Source organism: Peromyscus leucopus, chromosome 7 (genome assembly GCF_004664715.2).
Source record: "Peromyscus leucopus breed LL Stock chromosome 7, UCI_PerLeu_2.1, whole genome shotgun sequence".
NCBI lineage: Eukaryota > Metazoa > Chordata > Mammalia > Rodentia > Cricetidae > Peromyscus > Peromyscus leucopus.
In genome coordinates, this window is record NC_051069.1 from 50,645,328 (window position 1) to 50,667,771 (window position 22,444).

A 22,444-nucleotide genomic window follows, 5' to 3' on the forward strand; every position below is an offset into this window, starting at 1 on the left:
TCAACGTCCATTATGCAGGATACACAGACAAGGATCTGCCCTTAAGCATTCAGGAGGGTGGAACCCGGGAGGGAATTAGCATAGGGAGGATCTCAAGTCAAGGCAACAGTTACCCAAAAGGGGAGGGGAGACACACCCTGCAGGTCCCGCTTTTACTAAAAACTGAGCTTCTAACTTAGGTTGCAGTGGAACATCAGTAGGTCACCTTACTCGTCATGAGATGCCTGCCCAGGCCACACAGGCGCTCTGTCTTAGGTTGGTGAGCGCCCCCCAGGCATTAGAGACAGGGTTTCTTTATATAACAGCCCTGGCTGTCCTGGAACCCGATCTGTAAGCCAGGCTGGCCTAGAGCTCACAGAGACCCACCTGCCTCTGCTTCCTGAGTGCTGGGATTAAAGGTGTGCCCCACCAACGCCCCGCACACCTGGCCCTTTCATACTCTCTGTGTGTCCAGCACTTCCTGCTGCGATCCCAATCGTACAAGAGCCGACGAGATGGCTCACTGGGTGAAGGAGCTTGCTGCCAAGCCTGGACAAACTGGGTTCAATCTCCAGAACCCACATGACAGAAGGCGAGGACTGACTTCAGAGGATGAGCTTGGGATTTCCCCGTGAGTGCTGTCACGTGTGCGTGCCCACAGTAACCAGTGTGCACACACAGCTCTCACAAAGCCAGGCACGGTGATGCATACCTTTGACCCCAGCACTGGGGAGGCGGACAGATCTGTGAGTTTGAGGCTGGTCGGGCCTACAAAGCAAGTTCCAGGCAGGCCAGAGAAACATACCTTCAAAAAAGGGGCCGTGGGGGAGGAGCTGCTAAGGGAGACAGCCTGTTTAAGAGCATGTCAAGGTCACATGACCCGTGAGTGGCTAGGTCTGAATTTAAAGCAGTGTGGTTTTTCTTGGTCTGCTTTTGTTTATTTGAGGTCAAGTCTCACTCTATAATAGCCCCAGACAGTCTTGAACTCCTGATCCTCATCTCTCTCTCCCCAGTGCTGATGACAGGCGTTGGCACCACACCCCCCTACCCCAGAGTGCCAGCCTTTATCACGAGTCCCTTTGTAGACTTTTAAAAAACCCCAATTGTCTTCCCCATACAATGGTAATGACTGTATATATAATTATATATTATATATGTATTACCGTCAGTTGTCCCTGTAGCTGATCATTTCAAGTCCTCAGATTCGTTCAAGCACAGACCGGAACACTTTTGAGGCTGGTACACATTGTGAGCCCAGCACTGGGTAATCGGAGAAAGGACGGTCAGGATATTCAGGTCATTTTGGCTACAGTGAGTTCAAGTCCAGTGGATCTACATAAGATCTTGTCTCAAACAACCGAAAGCCAAATAATTTTTTACTCTTTCTAAAAGACTTTATTACTTTGGGGCCTAGAGAGATGGTTCAGCAGTTAAAAGCATGTACTGCTCCTTCAGAGGACCTGAGTTCGATTCCTAGTATCCACAACTGCTTGTAATTCATTCGAACTCTCGCCAGAGCCCCTGTGGGCACATACTTACAAACAATTGAAAACAGTTAGCTGGGCTTGGTGATGCACATCTTTAATCCAGCACTCCGGAGGCAGGTGGATTTCTTGAGTTCTAGGCCAGCCTGGGCTACAAAGCAGGTTCCAGCACTCCTCCACTGTTGGTGGAAGTGCAAACTTGTACAGCCACTGTGGAAATCAGTATGGCGGTTTCTCAGAAAATTGGGAATCGATCTACCTCAAGACCCAGCCATACCACTCTTGGGCATATACCAAAGGAATGCTCAATCATACCACAAAGATACATGCTCAACTATGTTCATAGCAGCACTATTTGTAATAGCCAGAGCCTGGAAACAACCTAGATGCCCGTCAATGGAAGAATGGATTAAGAATGTGGTATGTATACACAATGGAGTACTACTCAGCAGAGAAAAACAATGACATCATGAAATTTGCAGGCAAATGGATGGAACTAGAAAATATCCTGAGTGAGGTAACCCAGACCCAGAAGGACAAACATGGTATGTACTCACTCATAGGTGGATACTAGATATAAAGCAAAGGACAATCGGACTGCAACCCACAGAACCATGGAGGCTATATAGCAGGGGGGACCCTAGGATGACTGTGGCTTATAAGTTTTGGGTTTACTCAATTACTGGGCAAGCTTCAGTGAAACATTTCACTATTAGGATAAGAATTTGTACTGTATCAAGCTGATGATAAAAAAAAAAAAAAAAAAAAAAAAAAAAAAAAAAGCAGATTCCAGTACAGCCTGGGCTACACAGAGAAACCCTGTCTCACAAACCCAAAAATAAGTAAATAAAATTAAAGAAATATTATTTTTTATGTTCATGTCCTGTGTGTGGTGGTGCCAGAAGAGGCCAGAGATGGTGTTAGATTCCTGGAGCTGGAGTAACCGGCATCGGCCAGATGTGGCCGATGGGAAGAGAACTCAGGTCCTCTGCAAGAGCAGCAAGCGCCCTTACCTGCTGAGCCAGCTCTCCGGCCCTTGTTTTTATTTTTAATTGTTGAAATGTTTATTCATTGATCTAATGTCTGTGGGTGTAAGTGTGCAGGCCACAGGACAGCCTCCAGGGTCCATCCTCACCCACCGTGTGGATCCTGGGAGACACATCAGGCCATCAGCTGCCACAGCAGGTGCTCTTACCTGCTGAGCCAGCTCTACGGGCCCAAATTTGCTTTTTAAGTGCATTTGGAGCTAAGTGTGGGGGTGTGCACCTGTCTGTCACCCAAATATTTGAGAGGGTAAGAGGAGAGAATCAGGGGTTGAAAGCAAGCCTGGTCTATATATGGAGACTCCGCCTGGGGGTGTTGGGGAGTGGGGAGCCCTAGAAATATCTCAGCAGGTAGAGGCAGCTGCCAGGCCTGCAGACCTGAGGGCAACCCTTGGAGCCCACACAGTGGGAGCAGAGGACCCCCAGCTAAAGCCTACATGTGAACCATGATACACACCTCCATCCCAAAATAAGTAAATAAATGTAAATTTTTTTTTTTTTTTTTTTTTTTTTAAATTTTTGTGTTTTGTTTTGAGTCTTGGTGCAGCTGGCAAGAGATTGGTTGTAGTTGGATTAAGTGTGCGCCAGCGCAAATTAAAAGTGTGAGCTGGGGTTGGTAAGTGTGGGCATTGCCTTTAATCCCAGCAATTGGGATTAAACTCTGTGAGTTCAAGGCCAGCTTGGTCTACAGAGTGAGTTCCAGGACAGGCACCAAAGCTATACGGAGAAAGCCTGTCTTCAAAAATAACAACAACAAAAAAGAGCACTGCTGCTCTTATAAATGACCTGGGCTTGGTTCCCAGCACCCACAGAGTGGCTCACAACCATCTGCAATTCCAGGTCCAGGGGAATCTGACACCCTCTTCTGGACTCTTCCAGCATAGCAAACATATGGTGTGTAAACATATATAAGCAAAACTCCCATACACATGAAATAAAGATTTTTTTTTTTTCCAAAATGAAAGTTTTCTGGCCAAGGAGAGGATCGTGTCGAATCTGTATAGAAACCATGCCGCTCTACAGGAGCAAGGAGAACGTCACAGACTGCAGTTGTGGGAGGGGTGTCCTGGAATCCATGACACCCCAGGGATGCCACTCAGTGGCAGGGTACTGGCCTAGCACGTGTGAGGCCCTGGGTTTCATCCATGTGGCAAAACAAATAAATATAAGCTTGAAATTTTAGGCTGCATACAGAAATCCCCAGGAAGCAGCAGTCTTCACTCCAGATGTGGGGTCACATGGCTGCAAACTTGGGTTTCCCACCCCTGGCCCTACTGGCACGTGGGGGTTAAGTGACCTTTGTTGTTCTGGTGACTGTCCTGTGCAGCAACTGACCATCCCTTGCCTCAAACACTGGACGTCGGCAGCACTCTTCGCTATAACGGCTGAAATATGGACAGCCGTGGCCACTTCCTTGGAAGGCGAGAAGGCTGACATCCGGCTTGAGAATCTCTGCCTCAGTCCCTTAAGGTCCCGGCACCAAGCACCAGAGTGAGGAAAGTTCCAGTTCAAACCAGAAGCAGGCTGTTCTTGCCCACTGACCGCTCAAGTCCCTCTGCTGTCTGCTGTAGTTGTATTGTGTTGTTTAGAATGCCCTTGGTGGTGGGCTGTTTTCTTCTGTTTTTCTTCAAAACTGGGTTTCTCTGTGTAGCCCTGGCTGTCCTGGAACTCACTCTGTAGAGCAGGCTGGCCTTAAACTCAGAACCACCCCCCACCCCTGCCTCCCAAGTGCTGGGATTAAAGGCGTGCGCCACCACTGCCGGGCTAAAAAAGAGGCAGTGGTGGTTTTTTTTTTTTTTTTTTTTTTTTTTTTTTTTAAGATTTATTTATTTATGAGCGGTGGTAGCGCATTCCTTTAATCCCAGCACTCAGGAGTCAGAGACAGTCGATCTCTGTGAGTTCAAGGCCAGTCTGGTAATAAATAAATAAATAAATAAATAAATATAAGATTTATTTATGTGCATACTATATATACTCTGTGTGAAGGTATCAGATCCCCTGGAATTGGAGTTACAGTCGTGAGCTGTTGTGTGGGTGCTGGGAATTGAACCCTGGTCCTTTGGAAGAACAGCCAAGAACTAAGACCATTTCAAAGATGCAGAAACCAGAGGTCAGAAGAGGCAAGTCACTTGGATAGGGTTACCTAGCCTAGAAGAAGTAGAGCTGGATTTTTAAAAATACGTATTTTTATTTTATATCTACAGGAGGTTTGCCTGCATGTGTATGCTGACGGCCACAGAGGCCCACAGAGGCCGGAAGAGGCCCACAGAGGCCGGAAGAGGCTGCCAGACCCCTGGAACAGAGCTGCTGTGTAGGCGCTGGGAACTGAACCTGGATCCTCTGGAAGGGCGGCCAGTGCTGTAAGCTGCTGAGCCAGCTCTTCAGACCCCGAGGGCTGAATTTCTAAAAATAAAAATAAATTTAATTTCTTAGAATGTATTTTATTCTTGCTAGGTGTGGTGGTGCACACCTTTAATCTCAACAGACGCAGAGGCCAGTGGATTACTGAATTTGAGTCCAGCCTGTCTACAGAGAGAGTTCTAGGAAAGTCAGGGCTACACAAAGAAACTCTGTCTCTAAAAGCAAAGAAACAAAATTATTTTATTTTTAATGATGTACGTTGTGTGTGTGTGTGTGTCTGTGAGTGGGTATGTATACGTGAGTGCAGGGACCGCAGAGACTAGAAGATGGTGCCAGATCTGGAGCTGTAGTCACAGGCAGTTGTGAGCCTGTGCTGGGAACTGAACCTGGGGCCTTCTGTAAGAACAGTGCGATTGAGACAGGGTTTCATGTAGCCCAGGCTGGCCCGGAACTGACTGTACTGCAGGAGCTGAGACCTTGAACTTCCGATCCTCCTGCCTCCACCTCGGAAGTGGTTCCAGGTGTGACACTGTGCCTGGCTCCTGAGGGGCTGGGATGGAAGTCCGTGGATTTGGCGTTCAAGCAAGCATTGTACCAATTGACCCAGAAAGCCAATTTCTTCTGCTGCTTGTGGTGCCCACAGAGGCCAAAAACAGGTACTGGATCCCCTGCTCATCCAACGGACCCAGGTTCAACTCCCAACAAGCACATGGCAGCTCACAACCACTTGTAACTCCAGTTCTAGGGGATCCAATATCCTCTTCTGGCCTCAGCAGGGCACCAGGAATGCACACGGTGCACAGACACACATGCAGGAAAACACCCATACATACGAAATAGAAATTTAAAACTGTATCATTCCTCCAGCCTTGACCTGCAGAGTGCAGATTACAGGTGTGGCGTCACACTCAGCTTCAGTCCCTTCCTGGGACATCACTCCTGACAGGACCTCAAAGCCGCCTCTTAACCTCCCTCTCACTGTGCTCCAGGACTTCTGCACTGGCTGTTCCCTCTGCCACCGGACACACGGACACACTCATACTGCATCTTCATAGGTCTCTACTCAAATGTCACCTCTGCAGAGAGGCCTTGCCTGACCTCAGGATTCCTCTGTGCTTCCTGTCCCACACGTCATCTACCATTATCTGATGGTTTTGTTATTTCTGCCTCAACCACTGTCTGAGAACTCCAGACAGCAAGACATTTTTTTTGTTCCTTTTTCTTTTCTGAAGCAGGGTCTTATGTGCCAGGCCGGCTTGGAGCTCACTATGCGACAGTGTATTACTGTGTTCCTGATCCTCCCTCACCTACCTCCTGAGTGCTGGCTCACAGGTGTGTTTTCTGGGCTAGGGATGAAACTGGGGCTTCTCGAGTGCTGGGCAAGCACCCCATCAACTGAATCTAGACAGCAGCAGTTCTGAGCCAAAGCCCTGAGTGGTACATCTCTGCAAAAAGGGTTCCTGGCAGATGAGGAAGCAGAGGACACCGAGCAAGGGAGGGACAGGGTGCTTGTATTTGATTTGTTTCATACCAAGAGATTCAGCAGATAAAGGCGCTTGCTGCAAGCCTGAGTTCAATCCCTGGGACACACATGGAAGGGGAGAACTTGCTCCCACGCGTGTGCCCTCCAACCTCCACACGCTCGCCATGGGACCCCTGCACCCCCAACACAGACTAAATCTAAGAAACGAAGTATATATAAATCTAAGAAAAGAATGCCATAAAAGAAGTAAAAACGTCTGGGGAGATGGCCTAGCAGTTAAGAGCACTTCTGGCTCTTCCAGAGGACCCAGGTTCGATTCCCAACACCCACAGGTCACCAACTACTTAACTCCAGTTCCAGAGGATCTGACACCCTCAGACACACCCACATACACACACATAACACACACACACACACACACACACACACACACACACACACACACACAGTATACAGACAAAAGATACAAGCAGAGCAACCATATACATCAAAAATAAAAATAACTAAAATCTTTTTTAATGATTTATTTTATGTGCATTGGTGTTCTTCCAGCATGTATGTCTGTGTGAGGGTGTCAGATCTCTTGGAACTGCAGTTAGAGAGAGGAGGAGGAGGAGAAATTGTCTCAGGTCTAAGGCTGGGAATTGAACCTGGATCTTCTGGAAGAGGAGCCTGCACTTTTTCTTTTTTTTTAGTTTCTCAAGACTGGGTTTCTCTATGCACCCACGATGGCTGTCCTAGATCTCGTTCTGTAGACCAGCCTGGCCTCAAATTCACGGAGATCTGCCTGCCTCTGTCTCCCGAGTGCTGGGATTACAAGCGGCCACATCTGCCCAGCTGTTTTTTGGCTTTTTGACATAGGGTTTTTCTGTGTAACTGCCCTGGCTGTCCTGGAACTCTCTTTTAGATCACACTGGCCTTGAACTCACAGAGATCCGCCTGCCTCTGCCTCCTGAGTGCCAGGATTAAAGGCATGTGCCACCACTGCCTGGCAGGGAGCCAGTGCTCTTGGCTGCTGTGCCTTCTCTCCAGCCCCAATGAAAATCTCAAAAAAAAAAAAAAAAAAAAAAGTAGTGAGCACCTTTAATTCCATCACTCAAGAGGCAGAGCCAGGTGATCTCTGTGAGTTCGAGGCCAGCCTGGTCTACCGAATGAGTTTCAGGACAGCCAGGGCAACACAGAGAAACCCTGTCTTAAAAAGCAAAATAAAAATAAGAAATAAAAAACCACAACAAAGTAGAAACCGTGGTATCTGATGCTCTCGCCCTCGCAGCATGTAGCTGCTCCCAGGCTGTGTCCAGGGGCCTGTGTCTGGGTTGTCTCAGTCTGTGGATACGGAGTCGGCTCTGCAGTAGCAAAGGGAACTTTCTTCTGACTGATAGCATTTGAGGAAATGCTTTTCCAAAGAGTCCTGGGCTGCCCAGGCCCTGCATCATTAGACCACAGCCCCGTGGACAGGCTTTTCTTACTCATTATCGCTGTCTGATGACAGAAACAGGTTCAGTGCTGGGGCCCAGTGGGTAGCACGCTTACCTAGAATCTCTTTAGCCCTGGGTTCTGCCTCCAGCACCAAGCAAAGGAAGCACAGTGATACACGCTTGTAATCTCAGCACGCAGGAAATGAAGGCAGAATCATCTGGAGTTCAAGGCTATCCTGAGCTAGCTACACAAGACCTCATCTCAAAAAACAAAAGCAGGGAGTTAGTTCCATAGTGAGTTAGTTCCAGAACAGCCAGAGCTATGTGGAAAGACTGTCTAAAATAACCCAAAACAAACTGTGGTAAAATATTATTTTAAAGTGTATTATTTTTTTTTTGGTTTTTCGAGACAGGGTTTCTCTGTGTAGCTTTGCGCCTTTCTGGAACTACTTGTAGCCAGGCTGCTCGACTCACAGAGATCACCTGGTCTGCCTCCTGAGTGCTGGGATTAAAGGCGTGCGCCACCACCGCCCGGCGTAAAATATTATTTTAAGGTGTATTACTTTTGTTTATGTTGCGTTTGTTTAACTCTGTGAAGCTGTGTTACTGTGCCTGTCTAAAACACCTGATGGTCTAATAAAGAACTGAATGTCCAATAGCAAGGCAGGAGAAAGGATAGGCAGGGCTGGCAGGCAGAGAGAATATATAGAGGGAGAAATCTAGGAGAAAAAAAAGGAAGTAGTAGCCAGAGAAGGAAAACTCCAGGGGTCAGCCACCCAGCTAGACAGCAAGCCACAGAGTAAGATTTTTTTGTTTGTTTGTTTTTCGAGACAGCGTTTCTCTGTGTAGTTTTGGTGCCTCGCCTGGATCTTGCTCTGTAGACCAGCTGGCCTAGAACTCACAGATATCGCCTGGCTCTGGTCCCGAGTGCTGTTAATCCAGCATCGGAGCAGAGCCAGGTGGATCTCTGTGAGTCCAAGTGAGTCCCAGGAAAGGTGCAAAGCTACACAGAGAAACCCTGTCTCGAAAAAAAAAAAAAAAGAGAGAGAGAGAACAGAAAAGCCCAGAGGCAAAAGGTAGAAGGGATAAGTTAAGGAAATCTGGCTAGCAACAAGCCAAGCTAAGGCTGAATGTTTATCATTAAGAATAAGTCTCTATGTGTGATTTATTTGGGAGCTGGGTGGCGGGCCCCCCAAAAGAGTAAAAACAAACAACAATACAAACAAAACAGAACAAAAAACAAATAGACAAAAACCAACAACAGCAGGGGATGAAGAGATGGCTCCAGGAGTGAGAGCACTCTCTGTAGACATGAAGACTTGAGTTCAAATCTCTCACACTCATGCAGCAGCCAGGCCTGGCCACATGTGCCTGTAACCCAGTGTCGGGGGCTGGAGAGAGGGTCGGAAGTCATGGCTCAGTAGCACAACTTCAGGCCCCAGGATACAACCTGTCTCAAAAAACAGAGTGTCCTCCTCTGACCTCCGTAGCACAAGCACACACAGACACCGCGCACATGCTCGGAGTACAAACAGTAACAGGCCTGGGGAGACTCTGGGTCCCGAAATCTACACTAAAACAAAGAAATCGGGGTTGGAGATTTAGCTCAGTGGTAGAGTGCTTACCTAGCAAGCTCAAGGCCTTGGGTTTGGTCCTCAGCTGGGGTGTGGAGGTTTAGGGACTGGAGAGATGGCTCAGCAGTTAGAGCACTGGCTGCTCTTCTAGAGGACCCAGTGTTTGATTCCCAGCACCCACACAGGGACTTACAACCATCTGTAACTCTGGTCCCATTGGATCCAACACATCACGGGCACAACATGCATGTGCTGTGCAGACATACTTACAGGCTAAACACCCACATACATAAAATAAAGAATAATACAATTTTTTAAAGGAAGAAATCTCAGGGGCCACAGTAATCTCAGAGCCAGGAGGGGTGGAGACTGGGGAGACACCGTCTCAAAAAACCAGGTAAGCCAGCTGTGATGGCGCACATCTTTGAGGCCAGCTTGGTCTACACACAGAGACACAAACAAAAGCTGATGGCCTTTGAAGAACTCAAACCGACGTTGTCCTGTGACTTCCACTCACACAGATACAGCTGTGTGGGGAGCTGGCCAGCAGCCAAGCTAGGTTCAGTGAAGGAATCCACGCCAAAGCAAGGGGGTGGGCTAGAGACAGGGCTTAGTGGCTAAGAACGCTTGTTGGTCTTGCAGAAGACTCGGGTTTGGTTCCTAAGATCCACACGGGGCAGGTCACAGCTCCTCTTACTCCAGCTTGAGGATCTGACATCTACTTCTGATATTCGAAGGCACCTGGATGCACCTGGTACACATACGTACACTTAGGTCCATACACATAAGATAAAATTCCTTAGTGTGTGAAAAGACCTGCCACACAGACTTACGGAGCCAGCATTTCCACGGAACTCATGATGGGAGGAGGGAACCAGCTCCTAAGGTTGTTCTTCACATTTGCACTGTGCCCAAATTCACACCCGGATCACACCCAACAAAATAATAAATATATTAATAATAACTATAAATAAATAACCATAACTAATGGAGTTTTTTGAGACATAGTCTCACTATCTAGCTCTGGCTGCCCTGTAACTCACTATGTAGACCAGGCTGGCCTCTAACTCACAGAGGTCCACCTGCCTCTGCCTCCCAATTCCTGGGATTAGAGGCGTGTACTACCATGCTCAACCATATGCGTAATAAGAAATAAAATAAGGTGGAAAGCAAAAGAGGAACATGCACAACATTGTCTGTTTCCACACACACATACATACATACAACACACACACACACACACACACAAAATGGGGCCTGTAAGAAGGCTCAGTGGGTAAAGGAGCTTGCATCCAAGCCTAAAGATCTGAGTCCTGGCACTCCCGTGGTAAACTGAGAGAACCAACTATTGCAAGTAGTCCTCTGGTTGTCATCTGAATGCTCAAACATACACACACAGAGACACACACACACACACACACACACACACACATACACACACACACACACACACACACACACACACACACACACACACACACACACACACACACACAATGTAATAAAAACTTATAATGTATAAGGTGCAATACACTAAACAAGGCTCAGAGAGAAACAGTCCTTGCTCCTATATCACACAGGAAGGACACCATTCACATCTCCCTGCTGTCTGGAGTGGGGACCTGGCTCTGTCTGTAACTTCAACCTTGTTATTTTTCTGCGACCTTGGCCACCTTACTCTGGGGAAGAAGCTCTCAGAGATGGCTCAGGGATTAAGAGCTGGCACTGGTCTTGCAAAGAATGGGAGACTGAATCCCTGAACCCCCTCTGGAACTGCAGATCCAGATGATTCCCTGCCTCTGGCCTCTTCACTAACAAGCATATACCCCACCCACCCACACACATAATTTAAAAAATTCAAATACCTAGGCATGGTGCTGCACACCTGTGGCCCAGCACTCAGGAGGCAGAGGCAGGAGGATCTCCGTGAGTTCAAGGCCAGCCTAGTCTACATAGCCAGCTCCAGAACAGCCAGGACTACACAGAGAGACACTGTCTCAAAAAATAAAAAACAAAAGGCAAGTATGGTGGCACAGGCCTTCAGTCCTGGAACTTACCAGGGCAGAGGCAGGTGGGTCTTTTAGAATCAAAACAAACAAACAAACAAACAAAAGCGCTCAGTCAAGGACGTTGCAAGCTGTACCCTAGAGATTGGAGTCAGGCTCCGGACAGGGCTGGGAATCGTTCCTGGGCCAACTTTTCGTTCAAGTTCCTCCGGGAGTGTCCGCCAAGCGGCTGTTCCCGCTGCAGTGACCTAAGGCTCGCGCGGAGTTAGGGGACACAGCCCCGTCCCAGCCTGCGGTTGGCCCGCCTGGCGCCCAGCTCCCGGAGGCATTCAATAAGCATGAAATAATAATATGAGAGCCAACGCTGCACGTTTCTCGCAATCCAGCAGAGGGCGCTCCAAGAGCCCAGCTCCCAGCGCAGGGCCAGGCCTGTGGCGCGCAGCAGGGACCACAAGGGCAGAGGACCCCAGTGGAAACAGATATCACCCACGAGAGGGACACCAGCCTGCTTGTGTGCACGTCCTTCGTGGGGAGCCAGAAAGCGTTCCTCTGGAGGAGAGAGTGGGAAGGTCCAATGAGTGGTAAGAGGCCAACCCAGTGCCCCCTCTCCCCTGCCTCTGCCTCTCCTCTCCTTCCATCTGTCTTTTGACAGATCGCAGCGGGGATGTGACTCAGCCCCAGAGGCCGCGCCAGGAACGCCGTCTCTCGCACCCCCCCCCCCCCCCGCCAGATCTGAGGACCTAGTGCAGACGCCACCTCGACGAGGAAAAGTGACTCCCCGCTGGGGTTCTTACAAGCCTAGCAGGGTGGCTGCTCTCTTCTCTGCACTAGTGGCCTGGACCCCACCGCGGGGAGTGTCGGGGGTTCCCGGTGTGCGCTTGTTCTCGGTCCTCCTCTTCCTCTTCTCTCTTTCTGTGCAGGCCGCAGGCACCAATGCCATCTTTCAGTCCACAACCCACTCAGCTGTCCCAGCTGCGGCCTCCGCAGGCCACCGACTTCCCGCAGGGAAACCGAAACCTGAGCTGGCTCAGGCATGGGCTGAGATTCCTGTTTTTGATTTCTCACAACAGGACAAGCCGCTTTCACTGCGGCCTCCTCCTTTTCCCTCTAAATTCAGGGGCTTCGGGCGACAATCTCTGCAAAATCCTCCACCACGCACACCGGGAGCTCTCAAACGGACTCCTCCTGGGTAGTGCCTAACTGGAAGCCGATGTTCCGAGGGGGCTCCTGCAAAGGTGCCTGGGAGACCTGAACCAGAAACCCCCAGCTTGAGGGCGTAGAAAGGGATTTTTGACCTCTTTGACTCATAGTTTCCTCATCAGTCCAACAGGGATCCCACACAGGCTGCTGGCAAGGAGCAGGGTAAAGGGGTGTGTGTGTGTGTGTGTGTGTGTGTGTGTGTGTGTGTGTGTGTGTTTGAAGGAAAGGCCCCAGGCCTGGAGCCCAAGAGTGAGCTATTGAGGACAGGGCACATGAATTATAATTATTACCACTCAGCCACTCTTCATCAGACAACAGGGGGCCAGGAAGTCCCTAGGGCCTTAAAAGAGACTAGGGCCTGATTCCTAGTGCTCCACCCCCTGCGCCATCTCAGAGGCTCTGAGCCTCTGGCTTGGCATTTCCTGTTGATGTGAGCTTTGTGTTTTGCTTTTTTTTTTTTTTTTTAAACAGCTTCCCTCTCCTAGTTCCTCTGAGAAACCTCGGGAGTCTGACACGGGCTTCCTGGTGGGGACTCAGGGAGCTGGGGTTGGGGAGTATGAAGTGGGGGAGTCCTTGGAGAGCTGTAGGGAGGGTCCCAGAAGGCTCTAGGAAGATTGCAGGCGTCGTCTAAAGGGGCCTTGCTTGGGGACTCCAGGCATGAGAAGCCCAGATATGACATCTTACAGATGCTCCAAAGGAATAGGCAGTTGTGGTGTGGTTAGCTGTCAATCACCCAGTGGCCTGGAGGACTCACAGTCAGAGCCTGGGGCACCTTTCGCTGTGGCTTCAATCACTGAGACTACCCCAGGTCAAGAGGACACTAGTAATTAGGGTACCCAGGCAGATGTGAGAGGCTTATCAGAGTGCTGCCCACTGTTAGAACTGTCACTAGTCTCGGGTGACAGCATAACTGTGCAGGGCAGAGTGAGGCAGGACTGTCACAAGTTCAAGGCCAGCCTGGTCTCAAGTCATAGGCACACATCCCACCCCAGACCCCTGAGTCTGTGGAACACACACTGTCACCGTGGAGGCGTCCCCTGGAACATGGAAACCATCATATAGTTACTGTTCTGGAAGCACACAGTCACTATGCCACATTAACTCTATCTTTGAACACACAGTCACTCTGTCACCATACAGACACTATGCCACTCTGCTGGGTGCAAACAGCCATGTTGTTACAGCTCTGTGACAGACACAGTCACCCTGGGACAGTGACAGCAGCCCAGAAGCTCACTGCCACGGTCACTGTCCCCGAAGCAGAGTCAGGCAGAGCCCTGAGTCCAGGCAGCCCAAACCAGGCACACACCTAAGGACCCTCTCCCTGCGACCGCCACAGCAGGAATCCCAACTACACCATACCCCTTCACCCGTCACTTCGGAAAGGTGGGAACTCCTTCGATGGGACCTCAAATGCCCTTGGCCCTGATCCATGGGGCACCTTGGGGTGCCATTGAGCCCTAAATGCCTGGAAGGGGACTTGTTCCACATCTTAACACAGGTCTGGATAGTGCTCCCCAGAAGATCCCCCTGGATTCCGAACACCAGTTCCTGTAGGGCTCCCCTGATGCATTTCTCCACTCCACCTAGAGTGCTACCCTACGAGAAGTAACCAGTGTGGTTCTGCAGGCACCCTCTACGGAATGACCACTAGGATACCCCACAATGACCCCAGCCCTCAGTGAGTCTCTCCAAGTGGTACCTCCTCTCCAGCAGCTGCTCTGGACCACTGCTGGCTAAGCTTGTAGAGTCCTAAAGCTGCATGAGTCTCCCGATCCCCAACTTCAGCCGGGTACCCACAACAGTCAAAGAGCTTCTGGTGCAGTGGCTCCCCCTCACCACCCACGCGGGTCACGCTGACCCCACCCGCCCCACAGCGCCCCCTTTGGCCAGATTTGCGCGTGGTGCCCCTCGCGCGCCTGTGCGCTCTGCGCGCCGGGGGAGTCTCACCGCCTGCTGCTGCCTCCGCTGGTACCGGTGCCGTGGAAGGACGAGGGCCAGGACATGCGGGTAGTCCGCAGGCCTGGCCGGTCGCCAGTGTCCACGGCGTCGGCGCGCTCCATGGGCCGGTGCGGCGAGCGCTCCGGCTCTGAGCGCTCGGCACTGTCCGAGTAGCCGCGCTGCTGGATGCGGATCGGGGTCCTCGGCTGCCGCCACAGGTGCTGGGGGGGCGGCTTCAGGGTGGCCTGGCCCTCCCGGGGCCCAGGGAGAGAGAGAGACAGACTCCTCTCCGAGGGGGCGGCCGGAGGCTCCATGGCTCCGGCTCTGTCTCTCGGGGCGCCCGGGGGGCAAGGCGTCCCCTAACCTGTCCGAGATCAGCGGCGCCACGGCCGAGGCGCTTGGGGACCCACGGGGGCTCCTGGCCTCGGTGGGGCCATGGCGCCCAAGGGCGGAGAGCGCGGACGGCGGCGGCGCCGGAGTCCTCTCGGTGCTTGGAGCCCGCTGCGCTCTCGGAACCCGGCGCCAGCCGCGACTCCCCGCCCCGGTCCGCCCCTCCCTGCCCCCCCCGCCCGCCCGGCGACTGTCACAGCACCACCCCCTCCTCCTCCAAGAAGAGGAGGGTGGCGGCCCTCCACACCCACGCACAGCCCAATCCCGCCGGGGAGGGGGCGCCGCCGCGCGCCTCTCTCCGAGAGCCCTTTAGAACAGCAGGCACGCTCAGGGACCGAAGAGTTAAAGGGTTAATGGCATCCGGACGGAGACATCCGACTGGTTGGCGGGGTGTCACTCAGCCGCATCCATCAAGGCTGGGGCGGAGTCAGGGGCTGTCGTTCCCTCGTCTCTAGAACCCCAGGCACCCTTTCTCCCAGGCCCCCTTTTCGGGGAGTGGTCCGTAGTGCCTCCAAGGCGCCGTGTCTGCAAGCCAGTAGTGCTGCGCGCAGGACCGTGACGGCGAGTGGCTCCCCCACAGCCTGGCGGGGTGTGAGCGCACGTGGCCCCTTCCGAGGGTTGTCTGTGTTTTCGATGTCGCCTGGAAGTGTGTGCGCGCACGTGGTGGCTGCTCCCGCTGCTGCTGTCGGGGGTGTAAGGATGCGCGCGCACGTGTGCAGCCCGTCGGGAGGGTGGAGCGTCCCGTGGGGTCTGTTCCGGTGGCCCCGGGCTGCGCACACCTTCCCACGCGCGCTCGCTCCGGCGCCGTTTTGTGATTATGATGGGAGGATGCTGGTGCGAGTTGTCCACGGGATTTCTCCTCTGTCGTCTGACTGCGACTCCCGAGGGTGTGTGCTGGTGCGTGTCGGTGTGGTCGGCCTCTTGAGGTGCGTCTGTGTCGGGGGTGTGTCCTTTTAGGTTCCCCTGCGGCTGATACACAGGTATCTCTACCTCTTTTTTTAATCTTTAAAAAATTCTTTTATCACATTATTTTTGTGTGCATGTGTGTGGGCACACGTGTCCCCTACCTCACCATCCAAACGCTACATATCTCAATTCCTCCTGCAGCAAGATTTGGTCCAGCTGTGTACCCTTAGTCCTTGCGAATATCCGTTAGATGCCTCGGAGAGGGGAAGTCAGAGTCAATCTGCGGGAGTCGAGTCTCGCCTTCCACCTTGTGCGCCCTGGGAATCGAACTCAGCCAAGCTTGAAGGCAAATGCCTCTACCCACTGAGCCATCTCACCGGCCCAATTGCCACCCCCTCTTCTTTTAATTATTAAAAACTTCAAAGCGCTTCTGCGAAAGGTAAACTGAGGCAAATGAGAGGGGTAGCTGGGACAGGAGAGCCTTGGAGGGTGCACCCCACCTCTGTCGCTTTTAGGCGAGTAAACAAGCGGAGCCTCTTCCCCTCGTCCCCCGCCCTCAGAACCCCCCTTCCGGCACCTAAATCCGGAGTCGCCGTGACTCACGCTCCCGCCTCCCTCAGCGCCGTGCCGAGCGAACGAGCAAAGAGTGAGCGGGGATTCAAGCGCATCCCCATCCCTCCTCCCAGCTCTGGCTGAGCCCTGATGGCTGCTGGGTTTGGGGGGGGGGTGTTCTCGTGCTCCCCGTGCTCCCCCTCCCTCCCAGCCTGGATCCTGGCTCAGACGCAGCAGTGTCCCCTGGTCCAAGCCCTCGCCCCCGTACGTCCCCCTTCTGATCGCCTGGGAGGGGGAGGGGGGACAAGCCTTGTACTCTAGCCTCCCCAACCCCGGTTCTTATTAACATACAGGCAACAAACCTTTCCCAGTCTCCAACTTTGTCAACCACTTTTCTCTAGCTGGAGGGGACTCCGAGCAAGCGTGGGCTAACGCGCTGCCAAGGAACTGGCCCCCCACCAACAGCCCCAGGTGTTCCCCGAAGCCAGAACTGTATCTGTGTCCTCCCCCCCTTTTCTCAGGAACCTTCCCCAGGCATCTCAGCGGGATTTGCAAGTGTTGAGGGTGCCCAGATGTACCAAAGTCTTTGGGGATGGGGCTGAGAGGTGTAGCCTTGGCCCCAACTCGGGATGAGGGTCAAGGGCATGTGGTTCTCCAGTTGGGACATGGGGGAGCTGCAGCTGGAAAGCTCGAAGCCGTGGGCCAAGGCTCAAGCCCTGAGGCGAAAACAAGCTGGACTTGAACCACATACAGGCTGGCGGGTGGGAGAGGGGACTTTTCCTCTCATCTGGAGAAAGCATCGTGGCTTAAACAGAGACCCTCCAGAGGGGGGGGGGGGCTGTAACTGAGCTCCCAGCCAAGAAGTGGGAGCAGGGGCTGGGCTGCCCTGGGAGGACCCGGATGAGGAATAGCTAGACCCCACACTAGTGGGCTGGTGAGGCGGCTGGGCAGGTGGAGGGGCTTGCCGACAAGCCTGATGACCTGAGTCAGATCCCCAACACCCACACGGTGGAAGCAGAGAACCAAAGCTGTCCTTTGAACAAGACACACACACACACACACACACACACACACACACACACAAATAAATAAATAAATAGTAATAAAATTGTTAAAGAAAAACAAAGAAGTGCAGACAGGCTCAGACTTTTTCATACCCTGTTGCCCCCACCCCCCGCCCCGGTAAAAATTACAAGTCCTGGACCTACGCCAAGGTGCCACCGTCCTGGCTAAAGCTGAGGGATCTGGAATGCTGCCGGCGGGAAAACGGAGGCGGCTGCACCACACACTGGTCAAAGGCCAGCCCCTCAGCTCTGCGAATTCTGGGGGCGCCCTGAAGGCTCTGGAGGGGTGCAGACCCTTCCCCTCTATGTAGGTAGGCTCCTGCTGACCTGGCGGCGGCTTAGGAGAAAAGGCCTGCAGAAGCTGCCAGGGCGCCTCCCCGGAGAGCTGCCCCAGCCAGACCAGGCGACGTTTACAAACGCAGGCGCTGGGAAGGGGGCTCCTGCCTGGCTCAGTTCCCACTTCGATCTCCCTCCTGCCTACCTGTTGGCCGCTCTGGTGATAGTTCTGGTGATAAATATTCGAGGCGGCATCAGCCGCGGCGGTGTGGTGGGCCTCGGCATTGGAGGGACCCCAGGATCCAGGGGCTCACGCTGAGCCCAGCCCCGACCAGGAGACGGTGGCGAGGGCGGCACGGGTCCGCCCCGAGCATGTTGGCACGGAGGACTCTGTGGGCTCCCTGGGCCTCTGTGGAGGGACACGGGTGGAATCGGGATGTGTCTTGCGGGCCTAAATGCTGCCCCCAGGAACACAACTACTTAGCTACCCCAGGGAGCCCCTAATGGGCACATTCAGGCCTCTAGTTTCCGAGCCTCCCATGGTGCCCTCCCACACCTAGGTGTGAAAGAGTCTCTTTAAGCCATATAATTTGGAGTGTAGGGGGAACTTATTATGTAGCCTAGGCTGGCCTCCTCCTGCCTCAGCTTACCACATGCTGGCGTTACAGGCCTGTGCCACTTCGCCTCTATTTTCCCATCCTTTTCTGCCCTGTTTCTTTCTTTCCTTCTTTTAGAGTTTCGCTGTGTAGCACAGGCTGGCCTTGAGATCATCACCTGCCTCTCCTTCCAAGCGCTGAGACTACAGGCCTACGTCTCTGCATCCAGTACCACCCTTTGTAAGTGATCCACTCGTGTTTTCTTTTTCTTTTCTTTTTTCTTTTTTTTTTTTTCTTCGAGACAGGGTTTCTCTGTACAGCCTTGGCTGTTCTGGATCTCTGTAGACCAGGCTGGCCTCTAACTCAGAGAGATCCACCTGCCTCTGCCTCCCAAGTGCTGGGATTAAGGCGTGCACCATCTCTGCCCAGTCTTCCACTCGTGTTTTCTAAGGGGTTTCCGTCTCCTGCCTTAGTTTTCCTTACAGCTGAGACCTACAAGACCTCACCCTGAGCGACCTCTCTCCACCAGCTGGCCAAAACTGTCTCCCGACCTGAGAAGCCACAAGAAAGACTCCCTGTGATCTTTGGGCTGAGAATTTGTCAATATGGAAAGCGTGTGTGTGTTGTGTGTGTGTGTGTGCAGTCATCAAAGGGGTAAACTGAGGCGTAAGTACGCTCAAGAAACAGCTACTGTGGCTAGAGGGCTGTCTCCACCACGACTCTGTCCTGCCCCAAGCCCAGGTCCCGCCCCCGCCCCTGGGGCCTGGGTCGCGATCGCTGACTCCGGCTGACCCTGCGGCTCCTCCTCTTCCAGTTTCCCTTAGCTCCGCTGTGATCCCCGCTCTAGGGTCACCTGCCTGTGCGGAGGACGAGAGGCACCTTCCCATGGGACCCGCGGGTTGCCCCTGAAGACTGGGTCTGGAACCTTCCCTGCTCCTTCGCTTCTCACTCATTTCGCCCAAGGGTGTGTGTGACGTCGGCGGACGTCAGCAAGCAGCTGACTCGAAGTTGCGGGAGATGACGCCCTCCCGTTACCATGGCGACAGGTGACGCGCGCTCGCGCGCGCGCGCGCTCGGGAGGGTGTAGGTGCGGCGGCCGGCCGCTGGGGGCGCGGTGGTCCTTCTGCTCGCGCTTGGCGGCCCCACGCTGGGACTTCCCCGTCCGGGAATCCCACGGAGGAGCCGGCCGCGTGCTGCGCGTGGTCCGAGCCGGGGGCCGGAGGAAGCGCTCCTGCGAGCTGTTGGGCTTTCTGCTACACCCAGAACCCCCAGAATAGCTGCGGTGTGCGGGGGCCGGCGCAGAGAGAGACGGCGGCTTCTGGGCACAGATGGGGGACGCACAAGGCAGAGGCGCGGAGACAGACAGGGACTGGTGGAAATAGAAACAGACAGACAGGGACACAGGCGCAGCTTGCGGTGACAGGGAGGGAGAGGCTGGCTCACTTTGCCTTCACACGCTGACACTGAAGATGTGGGTTGTGTGGCCATGGGCCTCTGACTTAACCTCCCTGAGCCTCAGCTGCCTTTTTTCTTTCCAGGCTAGCCTCAGACTTCCACCCTATGACCTTGAACATCTCAGTCCTCCTCCTCCACTTCAGTGCCGGGATTATTGGCTTGCGACACCAAGCCCATTTAAGGGATCCAATTTAGGGCTGCACAGTGTGCAAACGCACTATCAACTGAGCCATATCCAGACTTTTTTTTTTTTTTTTTTTGGTTTTGGTTTTTTGGAGACAGGGTTTCTCTGTGTAGTCCTGGCTGTCCTGGATTTCACTCTGTAGACCAGGCTGGTCTCAAACCCACAGAGATCCGCCTGGCTCTGCTTCCCGAGTGCTGGGATTAAAGGCGTGTGCCACCGCTGCCCGGCCAGACTCTTTTTTTAGACAAGGGCTCATTCTGTAGACCAGGCTGGTCTTGAACTCAGATCCACTTGCCTCTGCCTCCTGAGTGCTGCGATTAAAGGCATTCACCAGGTAGGTTTCTGCTTCATACACCACCACCCTCCACCTAGTGCTCCTCATCTTCCAAAGCTCCCAAAGCAAACTTACAAGTCCACTTGGAACTCCTGTTCTTCTGTAGATTGCTTTAATTTTTCTGCAGTAGAGATGGCTGCCATGCTGATATGCTACTTTTTTACTACATTTATGACCTCTGTCTGCCTACATTGGAATACCAGCTGCAGCCTGGGCTGAGAGATGGAATAAGAATAGTGCTTGTATGCAAATATGAGGACCTGAATTCAGATCCCCAGAACCTATGTAAAAGCTGGGTGGGGTGAGGTACACCTGTAACTCTCCATGCTGGGATGGGAGGTGCACATGAGGATTGTGGGGCTTGATGACCAGCTAGTCTAGAGAAATTATTATCTTCAAGTTCAGTGAGAGACCTTGTCTCAAAAAATATGCCGGGCGTTGTGCAAGTCTTTAATCCCAGCACTCAGAGGTAGACACAGGTGGATCTCATCTGTGAGTTGGAGGATAGCCTGGTCTACATAGTACAACCCTGTCTCTAAAATAAAAATAAGGTGGTGCTGGATGGTGATGGTGTATACCTTTAATCTCAGCACTCAGGAGGCAGATGCAGGTGGATCTCTTTGAGTTCGAGCACAGCCTGGTCTACAGAATGAGTTCAGGATAGCCAAGGATACACAGAGAAACCCTGTCACAAAAAAATAAAGTAAGGTGGGAAACAATAGAGGGACACATCTATTGTTGACCTCTGACTGCCATATGCACCCACACATACAGGTGCAAACACATGAACACCAAAATGAAAAATGGTGGAACACATCTGTAATCGCATCACTTGGGAGGCAGAGGCAAGCTGATTGATTTCTGTGAGTGTGAGGCCAGCTTGGTCTACATAGTGAGTTCCAAGCCAGGCAGGACTCATAGATTCTCTCTCTCTCTCTCTCTCTCTCTCTCTCTCTCTCTCTCTCTCTCTCTCTTTCCAGACAGGACTCCACATAGTCCAGGCTAGCTTCAAACTTGCTATGAAGCCCAGGCTGATTTGAACTCAGATTTTCCTACCTCCAAGTTTGTTTGTTCCGGAGACAGGGTTTCTCTGTGTAATCCTGGCTGTCCTGGAACTAGATCTGTAGACCAGGCTGGCCTCGGACTCAGAGATCTGCCTGCCTCTGCCTCCTGAGTGCTGGGTGTGTGCCACCACGCCCAGTGTGCCTCCATTTTTTTATGTGCTTGATTACTAGCTACCACCCAGTTAAGTCATTTCTGGGTGCTGGAACTCATGTAGATAATTTCCAATCTATCAGAATGATTAAAGTTGTGGGGGGCAGGGCAGCGCTAAGAACTAAAGCCAGGGTTCCCTCCTGCATGACAGGCAAGCATGCTACCACAGAGCTATAAGATCCTCCCTGCTTTTGTATGTGGTGTGTGATGTGAGAGAGAAGAGAGGACTCTTGACGTGTAGCCCAGGATGGCCTCAAACTCAAAGTCTTCCTGCCTCAGCCTGCCAAGTGCTCAGATTATAGATGTGAGCCAACAAGCCCAAATCGTCCCACTTTTTGAGATTTCATCATTCTGTGTTGTTCAGTTGGCTGCCAACTCCTAGGATCAAGAAGCTTTTCTGAGGCCGGGTGATGGTGTCACACACATTTAGTTCCAGCACTCGGGAGGCAGAGGCAGGTGGATCTCTGTGAGTTTGAGGACAGCCTGGTCTACAGAGTGAGTTCCAGGACAGCCAGGGCTATTATACAGAGAAAAACTTGTCCCAAAAAGAAAACAAAACAAAAAAAGGTCCTTCTGCCTTGTTTCCCAGGTATCTAAGACCACAGTCAGGTGCCACTGTGCCCAGTCAGACATAACTGTACACTGTCGTTTTCCCTCCATTTACAGAACACCAGAGTTAATTCTTCCTAGTTTCTTTTTCTTGTCTTGTTGCGATGGCTGAGACCTTGATGCAAGAACTGTTAGAAGAGCTGAATGTGAATATCTTCTGACTGTATGGGGAAGGACACCCACTCCTTATGCTCCCACAGACTCGGAGAATGCTAAAACAAGGAAGGGAGGGGAGGAGGGATGCAGTGTAACTGCAGGAGATTCTGATAGAACAGGACTGGGTTTGGAAGGCTCTGGAAGGGAGGAAGGGAGGGAGGGAGGACCTTCAAGAGAGTCTGGTAGTATAGTTTTGTTTGGGGGGGTTGTTGAGAAAG

General features: G+C 52.3%; 1 protein-coding gene across 2 annotated transcripts in view; it reads right to left on the bottom strand.

Moving 5' to 3' along the window:
- The window catches only part of Pde4a (phosphodiesterase 4A), a 56,818-nt gene extending 37,596 nt beyond the window's left edge, over positions 1 to 19,222 (bottom strand). Inside the window, exons 1-2 of one of the 2 annotated variants that reach the window (XM_037207721.1) lie at positions 19,131 to 19,222; positions 17,883 to 18,086 (exon numbers count right to left, since the gene is read on the bottom strand). In XM_037207721.1, the coding sequence (XP_037063616.1) occupies positions 17,883 to 17,962 (80 nt within the window). In that variant the 5' untranslated portion in view covers positions 17,963 to 18,086; positions 19,131 to 19,222. Of the gene's footprint in view, positions 1 to 14,498; positions 14,804 to 17,882; positions 18,087 to 19,130 lie in introns of those variants that run through there. The other variant, XM_028872442.1, reaches the window with a different exon arrangement.
- Positions 19,223 to 22,444: the final 3,222 nt, after the last annotated feature.